This window comes from Anarrhichthys ocellatus, unplaced genomic scaffold, assembly GCF_004355925.1.
Source record: "Anarrhichthys ocellatus isolate YVR2014 unplaced genomic scaffold, GSC_Weel_1.0 scaffold129, whole genome shotgun sequence".
Lineage (NCBI taxonomy): Eukaryota > Metazoa > Chordata > Actinopteri > Perciformes > Anarhichadidae > Anarrhichthys > Anarrhichthys ocellatus.
In genome coordinates, this window is record NW_022280159.1 from 111,641 (window position 1) to 138,541 (window position 26,901).

At 39.4% G+C, this 26,901-nt stretch overlaps 1 protein-coding gene across 1 annotated transcript; it reads right to left on the minus strand.

Moving 5' to 3' along the window:
• Positions 1-1,016: 1,016 nt before the first annotated feature.
• Positions 1,017-16,678, minus strand: LOC116399811 (dual specificity protein phosphatase CDC14AB-like). Its single transcript, XM_031877232.1, has 14 exons — positions 16,248-16,678; positions 14,438-14,528; positions 12,564-12,639; positions 12,300-12,392; positions 12,114-12,193; positions 7,744-7,810; positions 7,397-7,459; positions 5,936-6,023; positions 5,472-5,702; positions 5,142-5,280; positions 3,286-3,493; positions 3,005-3,078; positions 2,191-2,331; positions 1,017-1,970 (listed from the first exon to the last, which is right to left on the minus strand). The coding sequence occupies exons 1-14, from the start codon at positions 16,291-16,293 to the stop codon at positions 1,928-1,930; spliced, it is 1,440 nt and encodes a 479-aa protein (XP_031733092.1). The 5' UTR covers positions 16,294-16,678; the 3' UTR covers positions 1,017-1,927.
• Positions 16,679-26,901: the final 10,223 nt, after the last annotated feature.

Genomic DNA, 26,901 nt, shown 5'->3' on the forward strand with positions numbered 1-26,901 from the left:
CACTACAGGCTCTGGAAAGCCTAACGCCAACAGGCTGTCCCTTTCAGGGGCCAGGCCACTAATCTGAGCCCTGCCGGTAAGAGGTGGAACAGGGTCCCGCTTGAATGATTCCGCAGGTCCCTCCAAAGCAGTAGCTCCCATTGCATTCTGTTTAGAGGTGTAATTGCTGAAAACCACGCCATGTGGAGCGAAATAGGAAACAGCCTCACCTCTTCTACCGGAACGCTTTTGAGAAGGCAATGTTTCAACATTGTGCCTACTATCTGGAAGCGAACAAGGTGACTGCCAAATGCCAAGGGGGCAGCAGGTGGCCATTGCGACCTGAGGATGGAGTCTCCCATCTCCTGAGTTTGGACCTCTTGACATGATATCTGCTGTTGTGTTCAACGGCTCTGGCACATGCAAAGCCCTGAGTGAGCAGAAGAGGGCGAGCCCACAGCCACAGTATGCCGGTTTGCATAGGTTGGGGAGCCTAGGCCTCCCTACCTGTCAATGTAGGCCGCCATGGCTTTGCTGTCAGCTCTGCCAATGACGTGCTGAGCTCTCAGTTTTGGCAGCAACTGTCAAAGTGTGAGGAGATCATCACAGACACATCCCTGGCAGACTGGCCACATCCGTGACCCCACAGTCTTTGTGGACAGCGCCCCAGTTTGTCTGGGATGCGTCTCAGTAGATCAGCTGGCTGTAAACCACTGGTCCTAGAATACTTTCCTTTACAACATTGCCTGAATGTAAAGCCTACCTTAAGCTATACCTGTACTATGAATGCCGTTAAGCTCATGAGACAAAGGTCAAGTCCCTAGTTGACCCAATATGCAGCTGACAATCTGCAGTGGTATTGCTCTTGTGCTTTTAGGCTGCTAGATATTTGAGAAACTTGAACTTCTGGTTGAAGGTCTAGTGATAAACCGAAGGACTCGCCAACCTTGTTACAGGAGGTCTGCAATACAATTTTAACCTGTAGCCATGGGTTATCATGGTGAACACAACACACAAGTTCAGAACCTTCCAGTGCCTGACGGGACAGATAATTATTAGAGATAAAGGCTCCAGAATTAGCAACATGGGACTGCGTAGCCATAGCTCTGTGGCATCTTAGCAAGTAGAGGGCAGATGGCTTTGCCAAAAATTATGCTAGAGGGAGAAACCAGCAAAGAGAGGGCTTGATAAATCTGAGGGCATAACCAAAAATCTACCTGCTCTCCACCCTGCAGACCACTTGTGCAAGGCTACCAGTAAATACAAGTGTTTGCACAAGCAGATCTTTAAAATCAGACAGGAGGTGTACATCCACATTCTCCCGAAACCGACAGGGGGAACTATAAGGCTTTCAGTGAGGGTAACATCTAGAGCTGCCTAATAACCATTATTGTTCATAACCTCTTCAGTGTCTTGCCCACGGACACTTCGACATGGAGCGAAGGTATGAAACCGGCAATCTTTCGATTGGTAGACGACCCATTTATCTCACAATCCATTGAGGACTAAGAGTTCTCCCTAGACAGTATAGTTGGTTGATGTTCCAAACACTACACTGATCATGGCCATCTTCTAATATTAAATGCGACAAAGGAATGTCCCTGCTGGCTTGCCATAGTTGACATAGCACTTTGAGATTTGTGGGGGATAGATGTAAGTGTGCAAATATCTCCTTTATCAGCTTGTAATTTTTTAGCACCTTAGTTCAAATATAGCTAGGTGGTCATCATCATGCATGGTGCCAGGGTAAAAAAATATAAGCTTCTTTACTTTGAGTTGACTCTACAAAACTCTAGATTATGTGAATCCCTGTAGTTACTTTGTCAGACAAATAATTCAAATATTTGTCAAGTTTGATAAAATATTTGAGGCCGAGACAACCGAGGCATGGTGGTAGTCCGGTTTATGACTTCATTATCATTTGAATCAACTTGTGCAAATTGTGACGTCAGTGAATGGCAGCAGGCCTGGTGGTGAACAGACTGAAGGGACTGGGGAGAGAGTAAGAGAGAAAGGAATTTGCTTTATAATTCTTTCAATTCATTGATTCTCTGTATATATAATCTGGAGGATGACATGGGAAATAATATGAATGTCTGCACAATAGTGTTGTCACAGTCAGTTACCTGTTTGGGCTTATTTTGCTGTATAGTTTTGATGCACTGCATTTCAAAAATGCAATTGAAATGGTACATGAACATGGACACTCACCTCTTGATCTGCGTGGCGAGGGAGGACGAGCTTCGTATAAGCTTCTTAGAAGAGGAGGAAGAGGAGGGGAAGGAGATGGAGTCTTTAGGGGACTTCGGGGGTGGGAGAATGGAGCCGTGAGAGGCCTTGGACAGGTTTAACCTGAATAACAAACACGGACAAACAATTGATTAGAACATATGATATTTTGATATTTTCTAAATCGTCAAATATACCTAAGAATCATGACTGTATAATGTAAAAATTTGATCAGAAAATATATAGAAACAGGAATTACAGAATGTATGCAAAATTAGTAAATATTGTAAATTTGATGACACACAAATATAGAAAATATAACTACTACTAATATATGCTACTTACATACAAAACACTGAACTGTATGTGTCATAATAAAACATTTGGGGTAGTGAAACTTCTGCACAAGTTGAAGTTATGTTTAGCTGTGCTGAAATTAAGTGAGGTCATCAATCAGCATGAACAAATAAGAATGATAATAGTTTGATGCAAAACAAAATTGGACATTAAACCAATGTCAACCAAGTCTGTACACACCCACATCCCTTAGATGAAAATAAGTGAAAACACCTGTGTAGAAGGACCATGTGTGTGCAGAGCATTGAATTTGATTATATTTATTGTCTGTATATTTTCTGCAATAGCCATTCAATGTATATACGCTGAGTTTTCACTGCCATTCAAGTTGTTTTCTCACACAGACACACACACACACAATGGCAAACTTACTTTAACAATAACAATTACATACCTTACCTAAATTATAACTCTTAAACTAATTACAACCAAGTTCTACCTTGAGGAGGATGAGGTTGATCTAGGCGGTCGTTTTCCCTTCAGGGCTCTCAGTTTGTCTCCCTGAGTGAGACTCTACACACATACAGTATACACAAGGAATGAGTGAGAGAGAATATTATCAGCATATAAAGAAAACGTTTTTAAAATTGAAAAAGAAAATGTCAAGTCATCACATTGATCACATTGTAAATATAAACCACATTGTTTATAGTTTTAATTACAACAATCCTCATTTTCAAGGGAGCAACGACAAAGATGCCAGAACATTCCGATACTCACCTCATCCAAGCTGTATGATTTGTAAAGGGTGGTGTTGATTGATAGGTCATCCATGCTGGAGAGTAGGTGGGACATGCCTCCCTCAGGGCTGTGAAGCTGCTGCTGTTGACGATGTTGCTGTAGCTGCTGTCGTCGACTCAGTCTTTGCTGAATGAGCTTCTGTTTGGAGCGATAAACGTCACCCTGGACCCACAAACTGTGTTGTTTCCTACACACACAAGGAACAGACAGCGCGGTTCATTGACCAGTCAAATTCTTGAGTCAGATATTATTGCTGGTCAAAAGTCTTTTCGGTAATGGAGCTGTGCTGACAAGCCGCAAGCTATCAACTCTCCTGCAGTTGTCAAATGATAATTCTTAATACCCACTCATAATTTTTTTTTCTGTGATAAGTTAACCTAGGTACCAAGTGACAATACCACAGATAAAGAAGAAAGAAACTCAAGCGGAAAGCTAACTGTTCTACTGTTGTAGCTGTAGGTTGTTCCCTGAGCACCACTCTGTGCACTTTGCAGAGCTCCTTTTTCTACAGCGTGTTTCTCCTTTTTGGTGCTGGTGTGTGGAGAGAGGCCCAGATCCCACATCATGTCCCATGCCTTTCGTCTTAACCTACCTTCAAACTGAAGTAGTAAATATTGATTTGGCGCCATCTACAGTTAAAGAGCATGCTGCAGCCATTTGTCCTGCCAAGAAGGCTATGGGAAGAGATCGCCTCATCAGAATAAGGCAAAAGAAGAGTCTCACCGACTCTGCCCACTGTGCACTTTGTCTCAGTAGGTTGTACGTACGGTTAACATAACGCAGACACAGAAGCTATTCATTCATTTCAGAGCGTGCTTGTAAGGCATGGCTCTGTCAAAACAGGGTTTGTCTAATTGGTTGTGTCACACAAGTCTACAGTGCAATCAGAATGGAGCCTCCACAGGGCGTCTAGACGCACCCCACAAGAGCTTTATCCTCAGCCATGGACCTCATCAGAGGGATGACGGTGGCAGACATCTGTGCAGTGACATCCTGGGTTTTTCCATGCCCTTTCATCCCTTTCTATCTATACAATGTATCTAAGTCCTCCCTGACTCATTCGATATTAAATGTGCTAGACAGCAGATGAAGTGTGGCCTGATCTGACACTTTAAGCACATGTCCAACGGTGCACCTCTAATCTGATCATCACAGATTAGTGTGCTGCATATAGGGTACATTATGGTACATAATCGACATCCCACTCTTTTGCAGCGGCAGTACTTTTTTTCTTCACACAGGCATGATGGCATGATGTTAACCTCCTTGCCTAATTACGCATGTCATTTACTGTTTGTGAACTGGTGTGCGTTGTCTAAATTGGGAGCAGAACTATGGTCGCATGGTTGTTGTATGTCGCAAGGCCAAAAACCCTAAGAAGGGCCGTGCAAGCGCTCGCTTAAAAGAATTGTACGTATCTAACATTTACCACGTTCACCATCCCAGTTTAGCATATTAACCTCCCTTTTTACCAGAAATCATATTACATTTGGAATCAATAGTTCTTATTTAGATACATTCATTGTTGATTTGGGTATTGTCATGGGATTTATTGACAACAGAAAGCATTGTATTTAAAAAAAGTATTTTTAATGTATACAATCTTAGATTCAAAATTTAGAGTCATTAGTGGCACTGTAAAAAAAAAAGAAGTTAAGTCAAGTCATTAGGATTCATCCTCTCCAGACCATGTATGACCATATAAAATTCCAGGACAATCAATTCAGCTTCTTTCAATGCATTGCACTCTGAACCAACATGACTAGTCCCAGAATTTTCAAAGATTATCCTCAAAGTCATCTCGTTTATATCGTGGAACCACAATTGAGACTCACTCCTCTAAGAAGTTTTGCTGGGGGCCGATGATGGAACCAGGCCGGCAAATTCTGATCCATGCAATGGCCTCAGCTGCAGTGAACCGGAAGTGCTTCATCAGGTAGCAGCCAATCAGAGTGCCTGTACGGCCAAGGCCAGCTGCGATTGGATGGAATATTTAAAAGGAGAAAGTCAGGAGATACAAATTTGAAATAAATGAAGAAAAGGTTTAACACCTTGACTTGCAACACACTTCTATACATATATAATATTATTTTCTGCCTATCTGCTAGATGCAATGTCTTTCGCTGTGAAAAACAAAATCAATACACACACAAATGTACTCCTACCTTTACAGTGCAAAGCCACAGCTCCTTCAGTACTTTCACATATGTGCAGGAAGCGCCTGATGATGAGGTCAGAGGGCGTGGTCCCATCGAGGAAGAAGAGGTCATGGTGCTCAAATCCTGCATCCTCAAACCGCCTACTGTCATACAACTTCCTGTTAAAACGGACCACAGCTGTGACTTCATTTTGGCGAAAGTAATCAAAATATGCCTCTGGTGCGTGGAGAGGGTAACCTGGGAAAAAAAACATTACTATTTGTTAGAACTGAGTAATAGCACTTTAAAGTTATACCATGAGACATTTACAAATATCCTGTACCTGACTAATATAACAACCAATAATGTAATAATGGTGAAAATGTGGACTGTGCGACTTCTGATCAGAATAGACCCATGACATTCTCATGCTGACTTTAAAATAATTATTTCAATTAAATAAAATTCTGGGTGATTTAAGTCTGACTCACCATTCTCTATCTTACTGTGATGGTGAGGACTGCTGAATGCCAGAACTTTTCCTGGAATGATCCAGTTCATATCCCCGTTTTCTACTCGCTAAAAACACAGACAGAAAAGAAGGAGATGCAGTGTGTGACTGAGGTGCTCCAACTATGTGTAACATAACAGGTAATGTAACACATGTTTGACTTTGCTCAGGAGGATACCTGCACTGGTAATTGTCCTTTCACTCTTTCATTATCTGTGCCAGAAGAACAGTGCTCTCTTGCTTTCTGTGTTCAGGATAGGAAATCCAGCAGATGACCCTTCATATCCTACCTTGTGGCTCTCAGTGTAAAGACAATATATTTTTATATTGTCATTATTTATATACAGTATATAATTTTATGAACGTAAGTAAGTACATTTACCCAGGTACGGTACTTCAGTACAAATTCAAGGTACTTGAACCTTACTTGAGTATTTCCATTTAATGCTACTTTATGCTTACTCAAGTAGAATTTTGAAAACAGAATTATTACTCGGAATAGAGTATTCTATATAGTATGGTACTGCTATTTCTAGCTAAGCCAATTATTTGAATACTTCTTCCACCAATAATTTCACAAAAGGTGGCACTATAGTTACAAAGTAATTACAAGAAAAAGACAGAAAACATTGATATAACAAGGTAATAGAATGGAATAGAATGGAATGGAATATAAATTAACAAGCGTGATAAGAGTAAGACCAGCGATTTCACATATAAAGGTCAGTCTACTCGTCATGAGGAGTACTAATCTTCTTGAGAAAACCGTTGTATAATGTTCCGTGTGGCTCAAGAGGAAGGTATATCCCTAATGAGGCCTTAGTGATGTCACCAGAGTTATCTCCACTTGGGCTTGGAGAACAAATTCATGACAGAAAGCCTGCCTTACTAACTGGGGGTGTGGCGTATGCGAGACAAGGGCATTTATCAAACAGGTAAAATATTCTGGTTGCATTATGGGAAATGTAGCTATCTCTATACAGAATTAGGGATTCAAAATCCGGATATTATGGCCTCCGTTGCTTGAATTCTGACATCTGCACAGATCTGTTTCCAACTTTGTGAAAGAACAGAACTAAATGGCTGGAATATAACTTTAATTTGGGCTGGGGTGGAAGTATTGTGCATAGTGTTCTATTGATGCATATGCGTATGTTCATGTAAGAATGAGTGCATGTGGCAATATGTCTGTTAGTGCCAAAGCAGGTGGGTTGTGTTGGTCTTGCTCAATCCGAGCAAAGCTAAGTACTTTTCTCCGACTTCTACTTAGATCACTGAGCAGGTGCACCCACACTGTCTCAACACATTCAATGCTCCTTGTCTTTTAAATACATCTTTTATTGTTACATGGAATGAAATTGCCCATAATTGTGTCTTTTAACTGTTATGCAAGTGGGTCTGTGTGAGTTGATGATAGTTACTAGTGTCTGTGTGCCCTCACCTCATAATGTTCATATTCCTCCACATCAAAAGTTTCAAAGTCAAAGAAACCATGCTGTAATGCCTGGAGGAGAGAGAGAGTTCAACTTCAGTGAGAACGAAAATCCCAGTTTTCAGGGCAAATGCTGTATTATCCTATACTGTATATCAGAATAGCTTACATCGGTCAAATATGATATAACAACAGGGGGTTAGAATTGTTTCCTCAGGTGACTGGATAAACTTAAGCTGACACAGCATTGACTAATCGCTGATAACGAGTCTGCGTGTGTGAGGGGTTAAGTAAGTACTCAACTACTCAATTTACTAACTTAAGTCACTGCGGTTCATGTTGTTGTGGTTGTTTACCTTCCGTATTCCTTGTAAGCAATCGAGGAGAGTAAGGTTGAAGAAGCACTCTCCCACTGCTGCGTCCCTGCAGGACACACATGCACATGTGAACACAGCAAGGGCAGTTTACTAGTGGTGGCTGCTTTTTTATACACTGATATTGATCCTGTTCACCGTGTTGTTGTGTTGGGCAGAATTAGCCTGTCAAAACATAACACAACTAGGTGGATGGCCAACAAGAAAGAATGAATATTACGATACTTGTACTTTTTGTGATTGTATTTTAGTGCAATGCAGATAAATGTAATTATAGCAGTGTACTATAACATTTCTAGTCAAAAGCAAAGTTGCAATCATAGACTCTGAATAAGAAGTGGAAGTAGTCGCCATGATGTCACCCAGTGGTTTGTGGACTGACGTTTTTAACCTCAAGTTTGGCATTAGGCCGTCGCCATGTTGGTTTGTTCCTGTCGCCATCTTGGCTTTTTGCAACCAGAAACTACATGAGAGGTTGGAGCTAAGTACAACCAAACGCTGAATAAGACATCACAAGGCAATCTAAATATTACTTAATTAACACATTTTCATTAACTGAAAACCAGTGGTGTATAAAGTACCGCAAAGCCATACTTGAGTAAAAGTAAAGATACCTGACTGGAAAACTACTCCAGTAAAAGTAAAAGTCACCTATTAGAATACTACTTGAGTAAAAGTCTTAAAGTATCTGATATTTATTGTACTTAAGTATCAAAAGTAATTTTCTGATATTAAATGTACTTAAGTATTGAAAGTAAAAGTACAAGTAAATGCTGTTAATAAAAAAGCAAAGCGTCAGAATTTTGAGAATTATGAAGTTTATTCTTTTAAGTGCAGTGGCCACCATCACCAAGAACTGTGGAGCTGTGTTGACAATAATTGGGTTGGCTGTGATCCATCCAGGAGCAACAATGTTCAACATAATATATTGTACATAAGTATACTTTTGCATCTACTATCAACTTATCATCATAATTCTCCTCTAGTCGCAATATGACACTATGAAGGAGTTGTAACAGTGCGTTTATAAGTATGCTCATTCCGACTAGAGGATGGAGAGGGCAAATGCATAATATTGTGTTCAGCAAAAAATATCCACTTGATGCATCAGGTCAGTGTTTTGAGAAAGGACACCTGCCTTGTAAACTCCTATGGGCCTGAATTTTTGCTTGGGCAAAGGTTTTGCTCAAGCTGAATCTGCAATTTGGCAACTGCTACCATCATAACTCCATCTGATCATCCACAAAATGACTCAAATATCAAAACATGATCAATACTAAAGCAGCACCGAAAGTAACAACACAGTCATTACTTGAAACTGAAAAATGTCCTGTTCATCTTCAAAAGAAGTTGGTTTTCAAAATTGCGAGAATTCAGTCTCGCTGTTCTTGGGCTGAAGACTAGTCCTGCGATGCTAAACAGCCTTTCACAGGCCGCTGAGGCAGGTAGAGGTGTGTTCAGCTTCACACACAGCTTGTGCACAGCTGGGAAGGATTTCCCTAATGCTGCGCTCTCGCGGCTCCTGTCAATCATATGGTGTGGTGGCTAGCTAACGTTAAGTTAGCTAACTAGTGCTGCACAACTGTCAACACTTCCTCAGCTCACTAACTCGCTAGCGATCCACGGGTGTTGGTCTTCGTCACCACCGTTGTTTGTTGCGGGAGTAGCAGGTGCTTCCATTTCTGCTTCCATCATGAAATCAGTCATCGTAGAGTGGAATTCTGCTCATGTAGTCGCTCGCTAGCTATAGCATATAGCATCCTGGGTATCACTGGGAATCAAAACACCACGGCTTTGAGAGCACTTGTTTGCAATTGCGCATTAACGTGATTAACCAATGATTTAACTTGCAAGCTAGGACCACTGATTCGCCAAACCTGCTTGCTTGCAGTCTCTGTTCCACCACAGTCCCCGACGTTGGTCTCATGATTCATTTTTTTTCTAAAGATTGATTTTGTAGCGAGTAACGAAGGTTTCAGGGGAAATGTATCAGAGTAAAAGTATCAGTTTTCTTTGCAAAATGTAGTGAAGTAAAAGTAAAAGTCAACAGAAATATAAATAGTAAAGTAAAGTACTGATATCCAAAAAAACGACTTAAGTACAGTAACGAAGTATTTCTACTTCGTTACTGTACACCACTGCTGAAAACACGTTGAAAGCGTTGAATCACATCCTGCTTTATGGTCTATTTGACTCTAAATGGATCATAATTTACTGAATGAACATCATGCTGTATTGAAGAAGAATTGAAACTAGAGATTGAGACCATAAACTCATGTTTACAATGTTTACTGAGGTAATAAATCAAGAGAGAAGTAGTCATTTTTTCATAGACTTCAATACAACCAGAGGAGTCGCCCCCTGATGGACACTAAAGAGAATGCAAGTTGAAGGCATTGCAAAATATGACCAAAATATCAAATCATTTTCATATCAGTGGGTTTGAGCTACAGAATCTTTGCAAAAAAACCAACACATACATGATAGTTTGCACAACACGAATATGTGTGTGTGTGTTTACATGTAATGTGAGTTGTGTGTCTGGTGTTTATACAGTATTTAACTGTAAAGTGTATGAGACTCTGTGAACTGGAAATAAACAAGTTGAGTATGATGTTTGCATTTTGGAAATGCCCATTTGCTTCCTTATTGAGAGAGAGATGAAACAAATTGATACTCCTCTCATATCTGTTAAAGGTCCAGTGTCAAAGAGTCAATTGGCAGAAATGGAATATAGTGTTCATGAATCTGTTTTCATTAGTGTATGATAACCTGAAACTAAGAACTGTTGTGTTTTTGTTATCTTAGAATAAGCCCTTCATATCTACATGTTGTCCATGCTAAACTACTAGGTTTCTACAGTTTTTACCACTAGATGGAACAAAATCCTACATACTGGTCCTTTAAATATGAAGTGACCCCCAGCCGCTGGACAGCATAAAGACTGGCTCTAATAAAATTGACTTACCAGCACATCTAAAACTCAATTGCTTAAATACTTATATTTTGTTTGTTTTGTCTGTACGTAAACTGAAGTGGGAGTGTCTCTGTACCCTGCCTATAGGCTTGGGAAATGCACTCACAATGCCATTCCATCAGGCATTTCTTGGACAGGGGATTACAAGCCCCACCCTGAAGCACATAAGCAGCTGTTCAGTGTTTCTGATGGGGGCCGTCCATTCAACATAACATGCCAATGCACAAACTGTACAAAGCAGATGTAACTTTGCCTCCCTTAGCCCCGCTACGGTCACCACGAAGCAGCAAGCAGCTTGAGTGCACCAACAGTGCTGTTAGTTCACACATTCTCTTAGCTGAGGGTAGTGGTAAATGGACTTGTACTTGTATAGCATCGTTCTAGTCTTCCTACCACTCACATTGCTTTAACACTACATGTCATTCACCCATTTACACCCATTCATACACTGATGGCAGGCTACCATGGAAGGTGCCACCATCCATCAGGGCTAGTTAACCAGTCACACACCGATGGCACTACTACAGGAGCAATTTGGGGTTAAGTGTCTTGCCCAACGACCCATGAGCCACCAGTGCCAGCAGCAAAGCCATCTTGAATGATAACACCTTCAGAGACGAGGGCTCCAGTAGCTCCAAGAGCCCCTTTACCAAGGACTAAAGTACTTTCCATTGTGGAGAGAAAGAGCGGATTACTGGGCTTTGAGAGGGTGGTCAAAGACCGGTCTGTTGCTAAAACCCAGTGGCATGAGACAGCCCTCTATCCACCAAACACTGCAAAAAGGAGAGAATAGATCCAACAGCACAAGACAGGGGATCTAGCCTCCTTTCCTGGCACCAGTGTTGGAACCTTGACCACTTTGCCTTGTAACAATAGCGATCCCACTCTTGCCGCCTGGATGGCCTGTACAACCTGTACAGACAGTCGAGCTCTCCTCAGCCTGTCCCCATCAGGAGCCAAGCCTATAGAGGATGGCCCAGAGGGGGCGATGTGCTTATCACACCCAACTCTTGAGACAGAGCAACCGGAGACTGGGGGATAGTCCACGGCTAGGCTGCCATCATCTGTTCCATGTCTGTATAACACAGAGTGACCAGGGAGGAGAGGGAGGAGAGCCGAGATGGAAGCTAAGCTAACCCAGCTAAGACCTGATGCTACTCCACTACCCAGCCGACTGCTGGGTGTCTGATAGACCTGGTTCCATCGTTCATCCCGGATCAAGTTTCACTTGACGGGCGGACCGCAGGACAGAGAGCAGGACTCTGGTGGGACCAGAGGAGGTGGACATCATGATGCTTGGTGCTCAAACATCCTTGAATCTTTGACCTGGGGCTACCAGAATGACAATTGTGTGTTTGTGTGTGTTTAGTCCTACCTGAATGGCAGGTAGCATGTGTTGTTTCCTGAGATCAGAGTTCTGTAGGCTTCTTCTGGGTTTCTTTTCAAATAAATCACCTATAGGGAAGAGGTTAGACTGCATTATTAATAATGGACAAAAGGACAGTCAGATAAAGTAAAAGGATTAATAGAAGGATAAATGAACAAATATAGAAATACTTACAGCATAGGCACTGATGAGAAGAGCAGCATTTGCTCTCTTCTTCTGGTCATAACTGGTATAGTGGACCAGTTTCTTTCTAGACATCGTGAAGGACTGAAGTGACAAAAAAAGTCAATATCTGATGAAAAATCAGTAACAAAACTGCACAAGTTTTTTTGTTGCCCAAAGTCCATGTAATGTAGACAATAAATTTACATCACAGAGCTTTATGGTAATTTAGGTAATTTGGCTGTGGCTATTACAGGTATGGGATAAGTCTGTTACCTTGAGCTTCATTATGACTTTGCAGCAGTATCTGTACAGCATGGCCAGGTTGAGCGGCCCAAAGTCTGCATAGAAACTGCAACACATAAAGAAACAGATGAATGTGTCGTGTCATCCAATCTGCTCTCAAATCAAACATAATCAAATAAAATGTTTTTATAATTTCATGTATTTCATGTGTGTCTAAATTAAACTTCACCTAATAAAACTATTCTACTCTAAAGCTATTACTGCCGAGCTGAGGGGCTTGAATCACTGGTCAGTTAAAGAGTAGCTGGCCACCAACTCTATACTATCTACATTTCAGTCAGAAAGACATAGTACTTTGAATGCTGCTATGAAAGTCATGAACGATACAACCGAACCCCGAGATAACATGCAAGGCTGTCTTTCTCCGTTCATAGACCTCTCTGAGGCTTTTGCTACATCTGAGACAATTAGGGAAATATATTGATATAATACTGAATCTTTGATATGAGGCTAGGGGTGGGCGATATATAATCGTAGAATTATATTATATTACTGTATTTTTTAGGGGGTTTGCGGTGCTGGTGTTATATCATATTACAAAATGATATGGACAATATTAATTGTATTAAGAAATTAAAAAGGGATACTTCCTACTTAAAAGGGAACTTTTACTTTATGGCAAATTGAACATATCTTAATACAAAAGAAACCCAACAAAACGGACGTGTTTATCGGCTCCAAATAAAATTGAAATAGGCCCTACAGGCTTTTATGTGTTTTGGGAGGAGTCCTGGATGTCAGCAATAAATAATATATTATTGGAAATATTTTATTTTTTCCACACATTAACTGTTGTGTTATTATTTCAACCCTTTGTCACCTCTTTTCACTACTCTAGGCTCATGTTGTTGAACAGTTCACGCGTAGTGCTTGAGGGCCAATGTGTGAGCACCGAGCCGATTTGCCACTGACCTGAGCCCTTCGCCAGGGAGCTCCAACAACTGTGGAAAATCACCTACATATAAACTTTTAAATTTGAAATGAGGAAATTGCATTCTCCGTTTGCAGTACTTTGCGTTTTGTTGTTCCCAAAGTCAGAACTGAATTGAGAAAGAAAGCTTTTAGATTTATGCAACTACTACATGGAACTATCTACAGACTGATCTCCGGCCAAAACAAGTTTTAAACTATGGTGAAATCTAGTCAAAAATGTCTGTGTGCAAATGTTTTATCTGATCATTTTTAATGTTACTCAAACCGTATACGTGCTTTTATGTTAAATATTGACACTCCGTAATGCCGGTAACCTTGGCCAGGTCTCCCTTGTAAAATATATTTGATCTCAATGGGACAAACCTGGTTAAGAAAAAGTTAAATAAATGTGTGTGTGTGTGCGTGTGTGTGTGTGTGTGTGTGTGTGTGTGCGTGTGTATGGGTGTGTTGTGACAGAGAGAGAATTAAAAATGGATAACCATAAGTGAATAAATATTAAATGATACTTTTTATCGAATAAATGTGTATTCGATTTTTTTGTTGTTTTTTGAAAAAGCGAGACAAACTTTACACAAAATTTAGTTACACACAGAAGTGCGATTACAAAATGGTGGCTGCTAAAAAATACGAGTGGCAGGAAGAATTGAGAGTCCACCAGCCACTATGGATGTTGAAAGAAAAAGTGAATTTATAACACGGTCTATAACATCTATAACTAATATTTTGAGTCAGTATACATCTTTTAATGTTTTGGTGCACTGCTGTGTCACCATATCTAGATAAGGACATCTGCCATTTGCCATAATTGTGTTTCTGTCCCACTGCCTTGCATTGCGTGGCGTTGAGGTTTCTGTGGCGGCCTGATCTCTGGTATTGTTAATTTGATCCAGCGGCTCATCACAGAGACTTACCTCTCATATATGATCTCCTCGTCCGTGCTGAAGTAGTGTGTGTTGGCTGTATTCTTTGGTTTGACATGTAGAGTGGCAAAGTACAGACGGTCTGTGGTAAACAACAAACACACAGACAGACAGGAGGACAAGCAGACAGATAACACCGAATTATGATCGGTCCTGTATGTTTAGGTGGAACACAGACAGTTTTGGTTTTATGTCAGAAACGGAGCAAGCCATGCTGTTCAATAAGCCCTGGATCACATAGAGAGAAATATTGATTCCTTTAGTTTGCAATGTACTCATGGATGTACAGACAACTACCACTGGGTTACTTTTAAATGTGATGAAGTTTTAAAGTAATAAGGAACGTCTTTTTTAACTTTCCAAGCTGACTTATGTAACGGTAAAAAATGTTTTAACATGGTCTCTGCATAGTCTCTGTAAGAGGAAAGCGCCGCTGTGACATAAAACGACTCCATATAAGGCAATAGCATAAGACGAGGCACATGCAAGCCATTTAGGGGTAGCGGCAGAGGACGAGGCGCCTTCCTGTAATGCAGAGGTCATGTACCAGACACTGATGCACACGTATGACTTGTCCCCCCCCTTCTCACTGTCTCCTTTGTTTGTGAAGGTATAAATAAGAATGGACGGAGAACCGTTTTTGGGGCATTCTCATCAGACTCTGCGATACGTGTCTGTGAATCTGCTCTCTTTGCTTGCAAGCAAATAAATGGACAAAGACAACTTTGAATCTTTTGAAGACTTTGTTATTAATTTGTGAACAACTCTCTCTTCTCGCGATTAACATAGAAATATTCCATAACACTTATGGATGTTTATTTGTCAGGGATAATGATATCTTTAGAAAATGTAACTCACACTTACTCTACAAATATGCACACTTACTCTACAAATGTGCACACTTACGCAACAAATATGCACACTTACTCTAAATATATGCACACTTACTCTACAAATGTGCGCACTTACTCTACAAATGTGCACACTTACTCAACAAATGTGCACACTTACTCTACAAATGTGCACACTTACTCAACAAATATGCACTTACTCTAAATATATGCACACTTACTCTACAAATATGCACACTTACTCTACAAATATGCACACTTACTCAACAAATATGCACACTTACTCAACAAATATGCACACTTACTCAACAAATGTGCACACTTACTCTACAAATGTGCACCCTTACTCTACAAATGTGCACACTTACTCAACAAATGTGCACACTAACTCAACAAATATGCACACTTATGCAAATTGTGTCAGTTAGGCTTTAAAAGGGTTCTAAAGAAGGCTACCTCATAGATGTATCCATGAGCTGTGTGTCACGGTCACTGCTGCTGCTTCAACTGTACTGGTAAGCAGACCAAACTACAATAAGTAATTTCCCATTGCTTTAGCTCTGTTTTAGAGAATAACCGAAACAGAATCAATGTATTTGAAAGTATTTGAATACTATATCTGTGCTTCTAGTGCAGTTATTATAATCTACTGTAAGTGGTATTTTACTTTTAAGTTATCAATGTGATATAGACCCTCATGTGACTCTTTAGTTACTCTACAGGTTATACATTTTTTAAATAAATATGGTATCTATAAATTAAACATCATGTTTTCCAATGGAAGTCTCAAAGTTCATGTTGAATTTATTAGCTACCTGATTAAAGTTAACATCACCTTAACCTCACAGGATGGATGTTGGTATAATAGTGACGTATGTCTACAACAAGCTTTACAGTTGATTACATGATTATTACTCATTATAAAATATCATAAATGATATGTAACTTACCTTTAATGAATTCAGAAGCATTGTACTGTTCATTATCTTCTGCCATTTGACATGTGATTCCGGTAAAAAGTTCTTCGTTCCAAAATAATTTGCTGCTAATGTTCTAGTCTATATGAAATTGAAAATGGTTGTCTCTTGAGATGTTTCCAGAAAATCACGAGTTGTGTATAAAATATTACAATAGCCTACCAGGTCCGTCATTCAGCTTTGATCGGGCTGTCATTACTTGGAGTTAAAAACGCCCGATTCCAAATAAAGTGATATTTACTCTTCTGCAAACAAACTGTTAAAACTACAGAACGATCCACACGCGTAAAAACTATCCGAAGTCAACAAAACTCAACATTCACCTCGTCTTCCTCAGATGACTATTTACTGTTTGAACTGAATAGTTCCACTCAAAATGATTGATCCGCGTCTCTTCCCGGAATATTCCAGCAAACAGTCGGAGAGTTGAGGACACGCACCAAACCGCCCAGAGTCAGATTGAGCGCTAATCTCTCTGCTGCTCTGCATGTCAGTGGCTTCACACAGGCACGGACACGCGCATGCGCGCGCGCACACACAGATCGGTTGGCTAAAACCATGGTGGACTCATTAATGGATGAAACAGTGCCCGTTGTATATTGCTGTAATCCCTGATTTACTGTTATGTAAACAGAATTATTTTTCCCTGCCTACCAGTGCGCCGGTAGAACTCTTTTGTATGGTATTTAGTCCCTCTCCTATATTTTCTTTAGATTTACTATAATAAGACTTGTCCTACAGTGTATCAGGACTCATTTATAAACACTGCAGATTGACTTGTCTGGCCTGAGGAATGTAGTTTGCTCCTGTCATTCAAGGGTGTGGAACCAAGCGTGGGTGCCAAATTTCTAAGCTCCCCAATCGCCCGGCTGAGCTGTGAGATTCACATGGGGACTAAATCTGAAGTTATATCACACTGTGTTTGAGATGGTGGTAATACGGTAGGTGTTTCTGAAACTAGGGGCCTCTTTGTCGAAAATTTAAAAACCAAAAACATTTACACCCTGCCTATAAAGTGCCATTGTCTAATTTTTAATGTTCAGATATCGGTCATATTATCTGCCCAGAGAACTGTTTTATTGCTGCTGTTTACATTCCTTCTGATGCAAATTCAGAAAATGCTCTACAGGAATGTTCTTCTGTTTTGGATTTGTTTGTCATGTTTTTCTTGTGTTACAAATGGGCTACAACTGCATTTTGTTATACATCCCTGTGTTGCATAATGACAGTAAATTATCCTTGCATCCTTGAAAGAGGTAGAAAAGAGGTGACCTTACCTGAGGTCTACTTGTAGTGCTTAAACTGACTGACTGGACACATTGAACAGTCTTAAGTCAGTGGAAACAGACTGCTGGATGGGTGAGACATGATGGTCACACACTTGAGATTTTAGCTCTGTTTGTTGGTCAGGTTGACATTTGCAGTTTTGAGTGACATACCTAAACTATTGGACGGAATGCCATGAAAGGAAGCTATAGTCATTCACGTTTCTGTCAGGATGAATTGTAGTCTTATTGGTAATCTCTGACTTTTCAACAAGTGCCATCATCATGTAAAGTATGTAATTCCTTAATACTTTGGTTTAAGATCAAATACATGCAAAGCTAATGACTGAATGGTTGCCATCAGAATCAGGTGTTCATGTTTAATGCTACTGAGCAAATGTTAGCATGTTAATGTTAGTGTGCATTAATAGGCTACATAGAGATGATGGCATAGCTGTCAATTCTTAGTAATTAAACTAATCTCAGAATTGTAAGGCATTCTAAGAAATTCTAACACCTCATTTGGTCAGTGAGTGTAACCTTGATGTGGCAGAACAAAATGCCATGAGACGTTTCGATAGCTTCAACAAACAGAAACCGGCCTTCATACAGCTTTTCTCCACTTCACTCATTTCAATTTAACTCTCATCTCAATGTCAACTTTTTCAAGAACTTATGAGATACCTCTGCTTTCAAGTTGAGTTACACAGCACGTTTAGCACAACACAGCACAAGTTATGCAAAATTCAAGTTGCCAGTGTCATAGATATTATATTATTGCCATTTCAATTGACACTGACTGTTTGAAAGGTTGATTTCAAACTGTGACTTTCCGTAACCCCCTATTTCCTTTAACTTGGTCATGTTATACTAACCTCCAACTGTGACAACCTCAGACATATTTGTCTTTGTCTGTGGGATGTGGGAAGTCTATTCCTGGTCTAGCTTCATCTGCTCTATTTAACCAATTAGACATGAGATTATCAGACTGAAGGGAGTGAGCAGAGTCATCATCGAGGACACCGGTACCATGAACACAAACTGAAATACAGGATAAAAGAGAACTGAATGATCATAATGATGATTTATAATCAACTTACAGAGAATGAAACAACGTATGGACAATGTCATAATTCACGTTTCAAAATTTATTTTTTCATGAGGGTGATGTATATCATTCATAATCATTTTCAAATGCAGAGGTGAAATGTAACACTACTGACTGCCACACTGTTCAAATGATCCTAATTAGAAGAGATGTGAGGATATGGGGGTGGATATAAGTTTGGTCATCCCTCGAATGAGAGATTGCCCTCTAATGTTCATACACATCATAACATCTGCTAGAGCTGCTACTGTAAATGCTGTTTGCAAATAATAATACTTTTATTTATATAGCACCTTAATAGTTTACGAAGTGCTGTGACAGACAAAGGACGAAAAGCAAGGCAATAATAACAACAACAGAAGCTCAACAGTGAGGCCCAATAAAGCAAGACAACTAAACAGAACAATAGATGAAACGGGGAAAAAACTGCCGATACGATTAAAATAAACTACGAATTGAATAAAATAAAAATAATTTAGAAAAATAATTTAGTAAAATCAACAAATAAAAATAAAGCAGTAAAGCGACGACATCACATGAAAGCCAGTCTGTAAAAATAGGTTTTAAGAAGTGATTTAAAAGTGATTAGGATAATATCTTTGATAAGATATTATGTCCAGCACTATCCACATGTGTTATATTTCCTGGTCGAATTTTATCTTAAATATTCTCCATTGATTTGTCACGTTAAAATATCTGCTGTGACTGATATATCACTATAATCTTTATTATTAGATTATTAATCCTGATTATGAAAGTAGCATTTCACTGCTGGTGGAGCTAAATTTAATTACTTTATATACAGGTAGCCAGTTTAGTCCAGAGGTATCCAACCTTCGTGTTTATCCTCAAAAGGGTTAGAGGATAAATCTGAGGAGTCTTGAGATGATTAGTGGGAGAGGAGAGATGAAAGAAACTTACCTTGTTGGGCCTCATTTAAATAAAACCTTTGGTGGAACTACTCTATGAGTTCATTGACGTATGAAACATGAAAAGGGCAGAGTGTTGAGGTCATAAGCGGAAAATGTTTGGAACACTTAATCTTTAATAATGTATTTTATTGTATAAGATTCTGTTATTTCTGATGTAAAATATTAATCCGAAAACAGCTGTCAAATAAATGTAGTGGAGTAAAAAGTAAAATATTTGAAGTATAAAGTAGCCAAAAATGGAAATAATCATGTTAAGTACGAGTACCCTTCTCCTTTTACTTAAAGGAACAGTTTACAGGATTTAGGGGAATATATTGGCAGAAATGAAATATAATGTTTATAATTAATAAATAAAATAACTATGTTTTCATTAATGACCTGAACATGAGAATCATTGTGTTTCGTTAGCTTCCATGTAGTCCACCATGTTTCTACAGCAGCCCAGAACGGACAAACTAAACAATGAGAGCCTTTAGGGTTTTTACGCTACCTGAAGGTAGAGATGGGTCTTGAAGCTCAGGCATTACTGGTTTGTTTGGTAGTACTTTTTCATGTTTTGGTATAATTTATTCGTCCTCTGCTCTCTGTATTGGGGCTGAGCTCCTCCAATCAAAACCTAATACCGAGGACCGGACTTCGGTATTTTCTGACAAAAAAAATCTTGACTTTGGAGCAGCAAAGATATTGTTAACACCAAGATTACAGACTCGCTCCTCTGATTGCCAGCATTGCTTGAGTGTGTGTATATATGTGTGTGTGCATGTGTGTGTGTGGGTGGTGAAGTGGTGAAGTGGATGATCTTGTCGCTACCACAAAATCTGAACTCATCTCTTATCTTATCTTTGATAATGTCAACAACTTGAGGAAACCGAACAGGTAGTTGAATCCATTCATCCCCAGACAGACATCATCTGACCAATAGCTCCTGTGCGGTCGAGCTACGTTAAACAGTGGCCAGTGAAACACAACAGCTTTTTGTAAAGCACTTTTCAGGCTGGGAGAGCAAACTGGATTTTGGGGTAGAGTGTACTTGGATCCGGGTCCTGGTCCCATATGTGAAAGCACCCAAAAGACTCAGGATGTACTTAATAACACCTGAGTTAGAACTTCTGTGAATTGTTTTTTTTTTTAAAGTTGAGCCAGAGTGTTCATGCGAGAGAAAATGCATGTAGTCAAAACTGCTGTGCCAGCCTCAATGTGATGAATGTGTTCGGGGACGTAACACATCAGAGAGTGATGGTACATGGAAGTGCCATTGAACTTTCCAATCTGTTCGTCTCTGGCCTCGCTGTCAAAACGCCGCTTCCTATTGATTCCATTTCAGAAGCATGACGTAAAACAAGTTACTGCTTGACCAGTAATGTAACACCATCTATCTGATACTGTCTGTTGAAATGACAAGAAGCACATCATCTTTTAAATGATGGCTTTGTCATTATGACACAGTCCTCAGTCAAACTACATTTTCAGTTCAGTTGTGGACTGATTCCCAGTCCTGCAGCAGTTCCCTCATCTCATGAATCATCACAGCTCTCAGAGACTGTTGTCCCCCTCAGAGGTCTGAATAGATCAGTTCCCAAAGCTATTTCTGCTTAAATGTCCTCTTACAGGAAATCAGTTTCATTCAGAAGATCTGGCAAAACTCCTAAAAGTGTGGAAAGACAGCAGCAGAATTACTGTGGAGAAACAGAAGTGTGAGAAATGTGGAAGCAATTAGGGCATCATCAAATACTGTTACTGTGAGAGTGCTGCATGTCACACTGCCATGCCACAGTCTGTCAAATGAGAGCACATATCAAAAGGAAAACTAGAACGGAGTTTTGGCTGTTAGTATTGAGCGACTCGATGTTCCAAGACCAATTTGGTGCAGAACAGCAAATGTGGAATTCGGTTTACTGCACTTTAAAACATCCGGTACCGTAGAGGTTTGGTGGAATAAACTCTGTTTTATCATTAACTTCATGTAAATATATATGCTTTGTTAATTTCAATTAAGTACATGAATTTCTTAACCTGGGGCCCTCTTTGTTGAAACTCTACACTCAAAAATATAAACATATGCACAAAACATAAAATATCTTCATTTAAATCTATATAAACTCTTCTGTGGTATTTTTGCATTACAATTTTACACACAAAACCCAAATAAATATCTCTTTCCACATGCCGACTATAACATACTGTTAGCCACACTCTAGTCTTTGGTATTTTCATTTGTAACATGCTACAAATACAAACCAAAAGAATGCAATATGTTTATTCTCATTATTCAGTATAATCGAAACAGTTTCAGACACAATGAATTTAATTAAAGATGACATGAACATAGTTACTATATTATCCTGGAAACAAAATAGAGTATACTACAATTAGAGTCCTCTCTTTCTCTAACATTGGCCTCCATTGTTGTGTTCTAACCCGGAATCCTGTTTATAGTGTTCAAGCTCTCATTTCTAAGTGATTTCATTGGTTCAAGGTGTTTCCAGGTGATTCATATTTGAGTGTAGATTGTTTAGAAAACAACACACACAGGCTTTTCGTTTTGAACGATGTGCCTAGATTACCGTGTGGAGTTATTTGCAATAACAGCAGTGTGTTTTAAAATTTCAAACTTAGCAGACAATGTGCTTATGGTTTAGCATACCTGGTCAATAGGTAAGCTACATGAGTGGTTTCAATGATTTTGCCACAAGTACCAGTTTTTGTGTCTCGGCAATTGCAAAAGACTTTAATACATGTTAAGATAAGTCACGATAAGTACAGTTCTTGAGTAAATAGGCTGCGTACTCTACAGCATATACTGTATATAAATATATATATATATAGGGACAAAAACAGTATTTGCAACACATTTTGGCTCCAAAAGAAGAAGAATTCAATGATTAAAACGTATGTTTAGTTGTTGTCCCCACAGTGTTACATGCCAGAGGAGGAAACTGTTGTGACCATTTCCCCCCCAAATACCTTTCAATTTTGAAATAGTTTTCCAGTCCAGAAAAGCATCAGTGACCCTAGGTCATTATTCATTATTGAACCACAAGCGGTCCTTGTATTTGCTCTAAATATTTTGGGTAGCCATTTTCCTTTGGGCCCTCCGCAGTCTACTCAGTGGTGAGATTGAAGTGGTTTAAACTTTGAGTTATCAATCCATAGTATGTTCAGATGATATGCAATCCAATTCAAATAGTGCTAAGCCTACACTTATCATTTCTATTGTGGCATTTTAAGAATAACGTTGCTTGAGCAACACACCGGTTAATATTCCAGCTTGTATAAGCTATTATTCTGCTCTTAACACTGAAAGGGAACTTATTTAAATCTGCAAACAATGGTTGTCTTTTCTGCCCTTTCAATTGTCAGTCTGGTCCAACCTTGCAGTGTTTGGTTCTCCATGTACAAAACTGTTCACAAAATAACATCTATTTGTGAAGAGGACTTTCTTATCATCCCTATAATTAGCCATCAAGCCCACCTTGTGCAATTTGTGTAGTTGCAGAATATCAACTGCCCCTCAGGTTGTTACAAAGAAAAGTTAAAATAAATATATTGTACTGCCATTTTATAGGCTATTTATAGAAGTTATTGTATTAATTATCTCTTTTAATAGTAAAGAAACAAACTTTTGTATAATCATGTTGACAAACTCTCTTGTGTCAAATTCGATAATTTCTTATTATGTTTCGTGGTATATAAAATCCATTTTCTCACTAACATGTGATAATCATGCTGTATTTCGCTCTGTGCTTTTAAACAGCTGAACAATGGGAAAACAGAGCAAAGTGACAGATCCAAATGGCAGCATCCTCTCCGCAGGAGGCCTATCCCGGTCTCAAGGGCAAAGAGGGGGAGGGGTGGTGGTGGGGGATGAGAGAGAGAGAGAGAGAGAGAGAGAGAGAGAGAGAGAGAGAGAGAGAGAGAGAGAGAGAGAGCATCTGTCTGCATGGTGACGTCACCCCGCGCCAGCCGCTTGAAACCTGTGCGTAATCCACCGCCCGCCCGTCCGCACTGTCCGGGAGGATGAATCCAAACACTTTGATTTCATTTAACAAATCCGTCTCGAACATAAAAAATAATTAAGCAAGATCATTTTCACCATCCAGGGAGTGCGAAGTAGACGCTGAAAAAAGACGGCGCCTCATCGACAAGTTTTTTAAATCAGAAATATTTGTTGTTTTCTGCATGAAAGGATTTGGAGAGAAGAGGAGGAGAGGGAGGATGTAAAGGCTTCGGGATGGATCCTGGACGAAATAATGCGACAAGGAGGCTCGCATTTCCGTGTTTCTCTGCAGATGTCGACGCTCTTCATATTTAGGCAATTCATTCTTGTTATTTGAAACGATATCTAATAATAAGGGACTGCCTTTGTGCGAAATTAGACTGATGTAAAATGCATAATTCCTACGAAAAATGTATGTATTTTTATTCTCTTTAAATGCATATTTAGCGGTCTTATTGTTTAACAGTTGTTCAGGCTGTGGTGGAGCACATAGGCTAATGCTGCATGGCACGGCCCACATACTGTAATACTGCTCCATATAATGTCGGGAGGGTGGCATTCAAAAAAAAAATCACTCTTATATAACATTCGTAAAGGGGCATTTTGTGTGTCAGCGCTTGTCAATATTGAGTTTATTGAGACCTATTCGTTTATGATATGTATATTTGATCATCACCACAATATTCCAGCAGGGACATTGTGTCTGTAGTACAGTGGTGTGTTTACAGTACTGCGGTGCCTGTAGGATGCTTTTTTCTTCTTCTTCTTTTTATCTACCACTATATCATTTTCATTGTTCATTTATATCAAAATAACATTTTAATATAGTCATTGTTAATAAATAATTAATTTTTTGTTGCATTTTTCATGAGGAAAGTGTCTCACCATTTGGCATAGGAAGGGGTTCCTATATAACATTTTTTTTTTTTAAACAACAACAACCTTTTTGCACAATTTAGTGCCTTAAAGTCGTCTTTCTCACCACGATGACGTGATTCAGATGCTCAGTTTACATTCAAATCTGGTCTTAGCCTCATTTAGATCCCTGCAGCCTGGGCTGACTCTGTAATGGCTGCCTGCTGGATGTGTCCTTGACATGTCATGAAAAAGAGGGATAGAATATTATCTGTCTGTGTATGACTTTTATTTCTGAATACATTCTATTAAGGCAGGCAGCTGTAAACAGTTGATGGCTGTGATGAAGTTTAGAGCAAAAAAAAGATGATCAGGAGGTGTATGTGTGACCTTTAAATATTGTCCGTCAGGAAGTGTATTTTGAAATAATTCAAACAAAAGGTATAGACAATGTTTCAGTTTTACATATGTTGATAGTTATTGGGGATTTCTTCTATGATACTGCGGAAGCTGTGAAAGTACAGAATTACAGAAATACATTGCTGCTGCATGCTTGTAAGAGAAGAAAATTGACAAGTGATGCTTTAAAGCTATTTGCAATTTGGATATTTAGTTAAAAGTGTGTTACTTAGAATAATAACCATTTTGAAGGAATACAAAACGTATGTAGGTTTAACCTCAGCACACTCTCCCTCAAGGTTACTGTCCCTGTCTCTCTCCTCATCTGAGACTCTGGGCTTCCTCTCTCCGTGTTCACAGTGGACCTTGATTTAAAATCAGTCAATTAAGGCACGCGGTGAATGCCAAGAGAGAAGCCACGCTGCTCCAGAAGGGCTGGACTTTGTTAGGGAATGCTATATGTGAGTGTGTGCTGCAGAGCTCATGAATGCTCTCTAGAATGTATATCTTAGCTATACCATAGTGCTCGGAAAATGTCCAAAATGATTTGTGGTACAGCTTAATGTTCAGGATAGCAGTTTATTTTCCATTTGTAATGCCTTTCACAGAGAGGAATTTCATCAGCAGGGAAATTGGTTTTGCCTCCTCATTGATTGTGGTCTCACAGACCTCACTGCTGTATGTGTACAATTATTGCTAATAATTGCAAAATCAACCTTTTTCCCCCTTTTGTTCTGACCTTATTAAAACCCAACATGTATTAAAGCACTGAAGTATTAACTCTTCCCTTTGCCTCAAAGCAGATTTGCACAGTTGATGACAAAACACAGATATGAAAGCTATTACAGCAAAATAATTACACCGAATCAGAAGAATACTGGGGTGGAGGATGTATTCAACTGATTTACTTAAGTAAAAGAAATACAACGAAGTAAAAAGTAAAAGTCCTGCGTTCAAAAAAATGACCTACGTCGAAGTACAGAAGTATTTGCAACAAAATACTCAAAGTATTAAAAGCAAGTACACATTATGCAGAAGAGCCACCATCATATATTATAGGATCACTATTATTGCTGTATTAATATATAAGCAGTTCATTAATGTTGTAGTTGGTGGAGCAGATTTGAACTACATCATATACTGCTAGATAGTTTATATTAATGCATCATATATAATAAACTGATCATGTGTTTTGTATGTAAAAGCTTATCTTTAAGTACAGAAACTAGTGACTTGAGCTAAAAATAGAAGTACTAAAGTAAAGTACAGGTACCTCAAAAAGGTGAAAGGCATGGCAGCAAAACTCAAACATAAGAGGCTATTATGTTGCATTATGGGAAATGCTTGACCGATACTAGGGACTAAAAATGTGGAAGTGCAGTGCTAAATAGCTAGGAGTACACCTTTAAGGAAAAGATATCAACAGCATTTCCGGTCCCCAAATACAAAGGTCACAACAATACATTTATATTCGACTCAGCAAATGACATGACGGGTGTTTCTGGTGAGGCTCCAGACTCAGAGGTTGGGTTGAACTGGTCACAGCTGGAGAAACAAGGTGATAACAGTTCAACAAACTATAATGAATGCAGCTTCATACACCAGGCCTGAAATATGATGTCAATACATCTCTAAAACAGTTTGAAAAAAGTAGAACATTCATGAAGATGAATTTATTGCAGGGATGTTGTATTAGTTTAAGCGCCTAATGAACTGGCAACTGAGTATTGAAGGACTGCAAATTATACTGTGATGTTATCACGACCAGTCTTTGAAGAACACAATGACATGCCCTCATCAAGTTTCAATTCTTTCACTCTACTGTGAAGTAGAGACCGTATCTTCCTGCCTGCACATCCTGTAGTGGTGGCTGGTAGAGAGCTCTCCTGAGCCTGGCTCACAAGCTACTCAACGCCTTAAAGCATTTGTCTACTGTCCTGCACTGACGTAGTGCTTATTGCCAGAATATTCTACTTATTTAAACAATGAAGACCCTTATAGTTGGATGCTGGTTTTGGTCAGCAAAACCTTTCACATTAAGTTGATAGGGATGAAAGCATTCCTATATTGA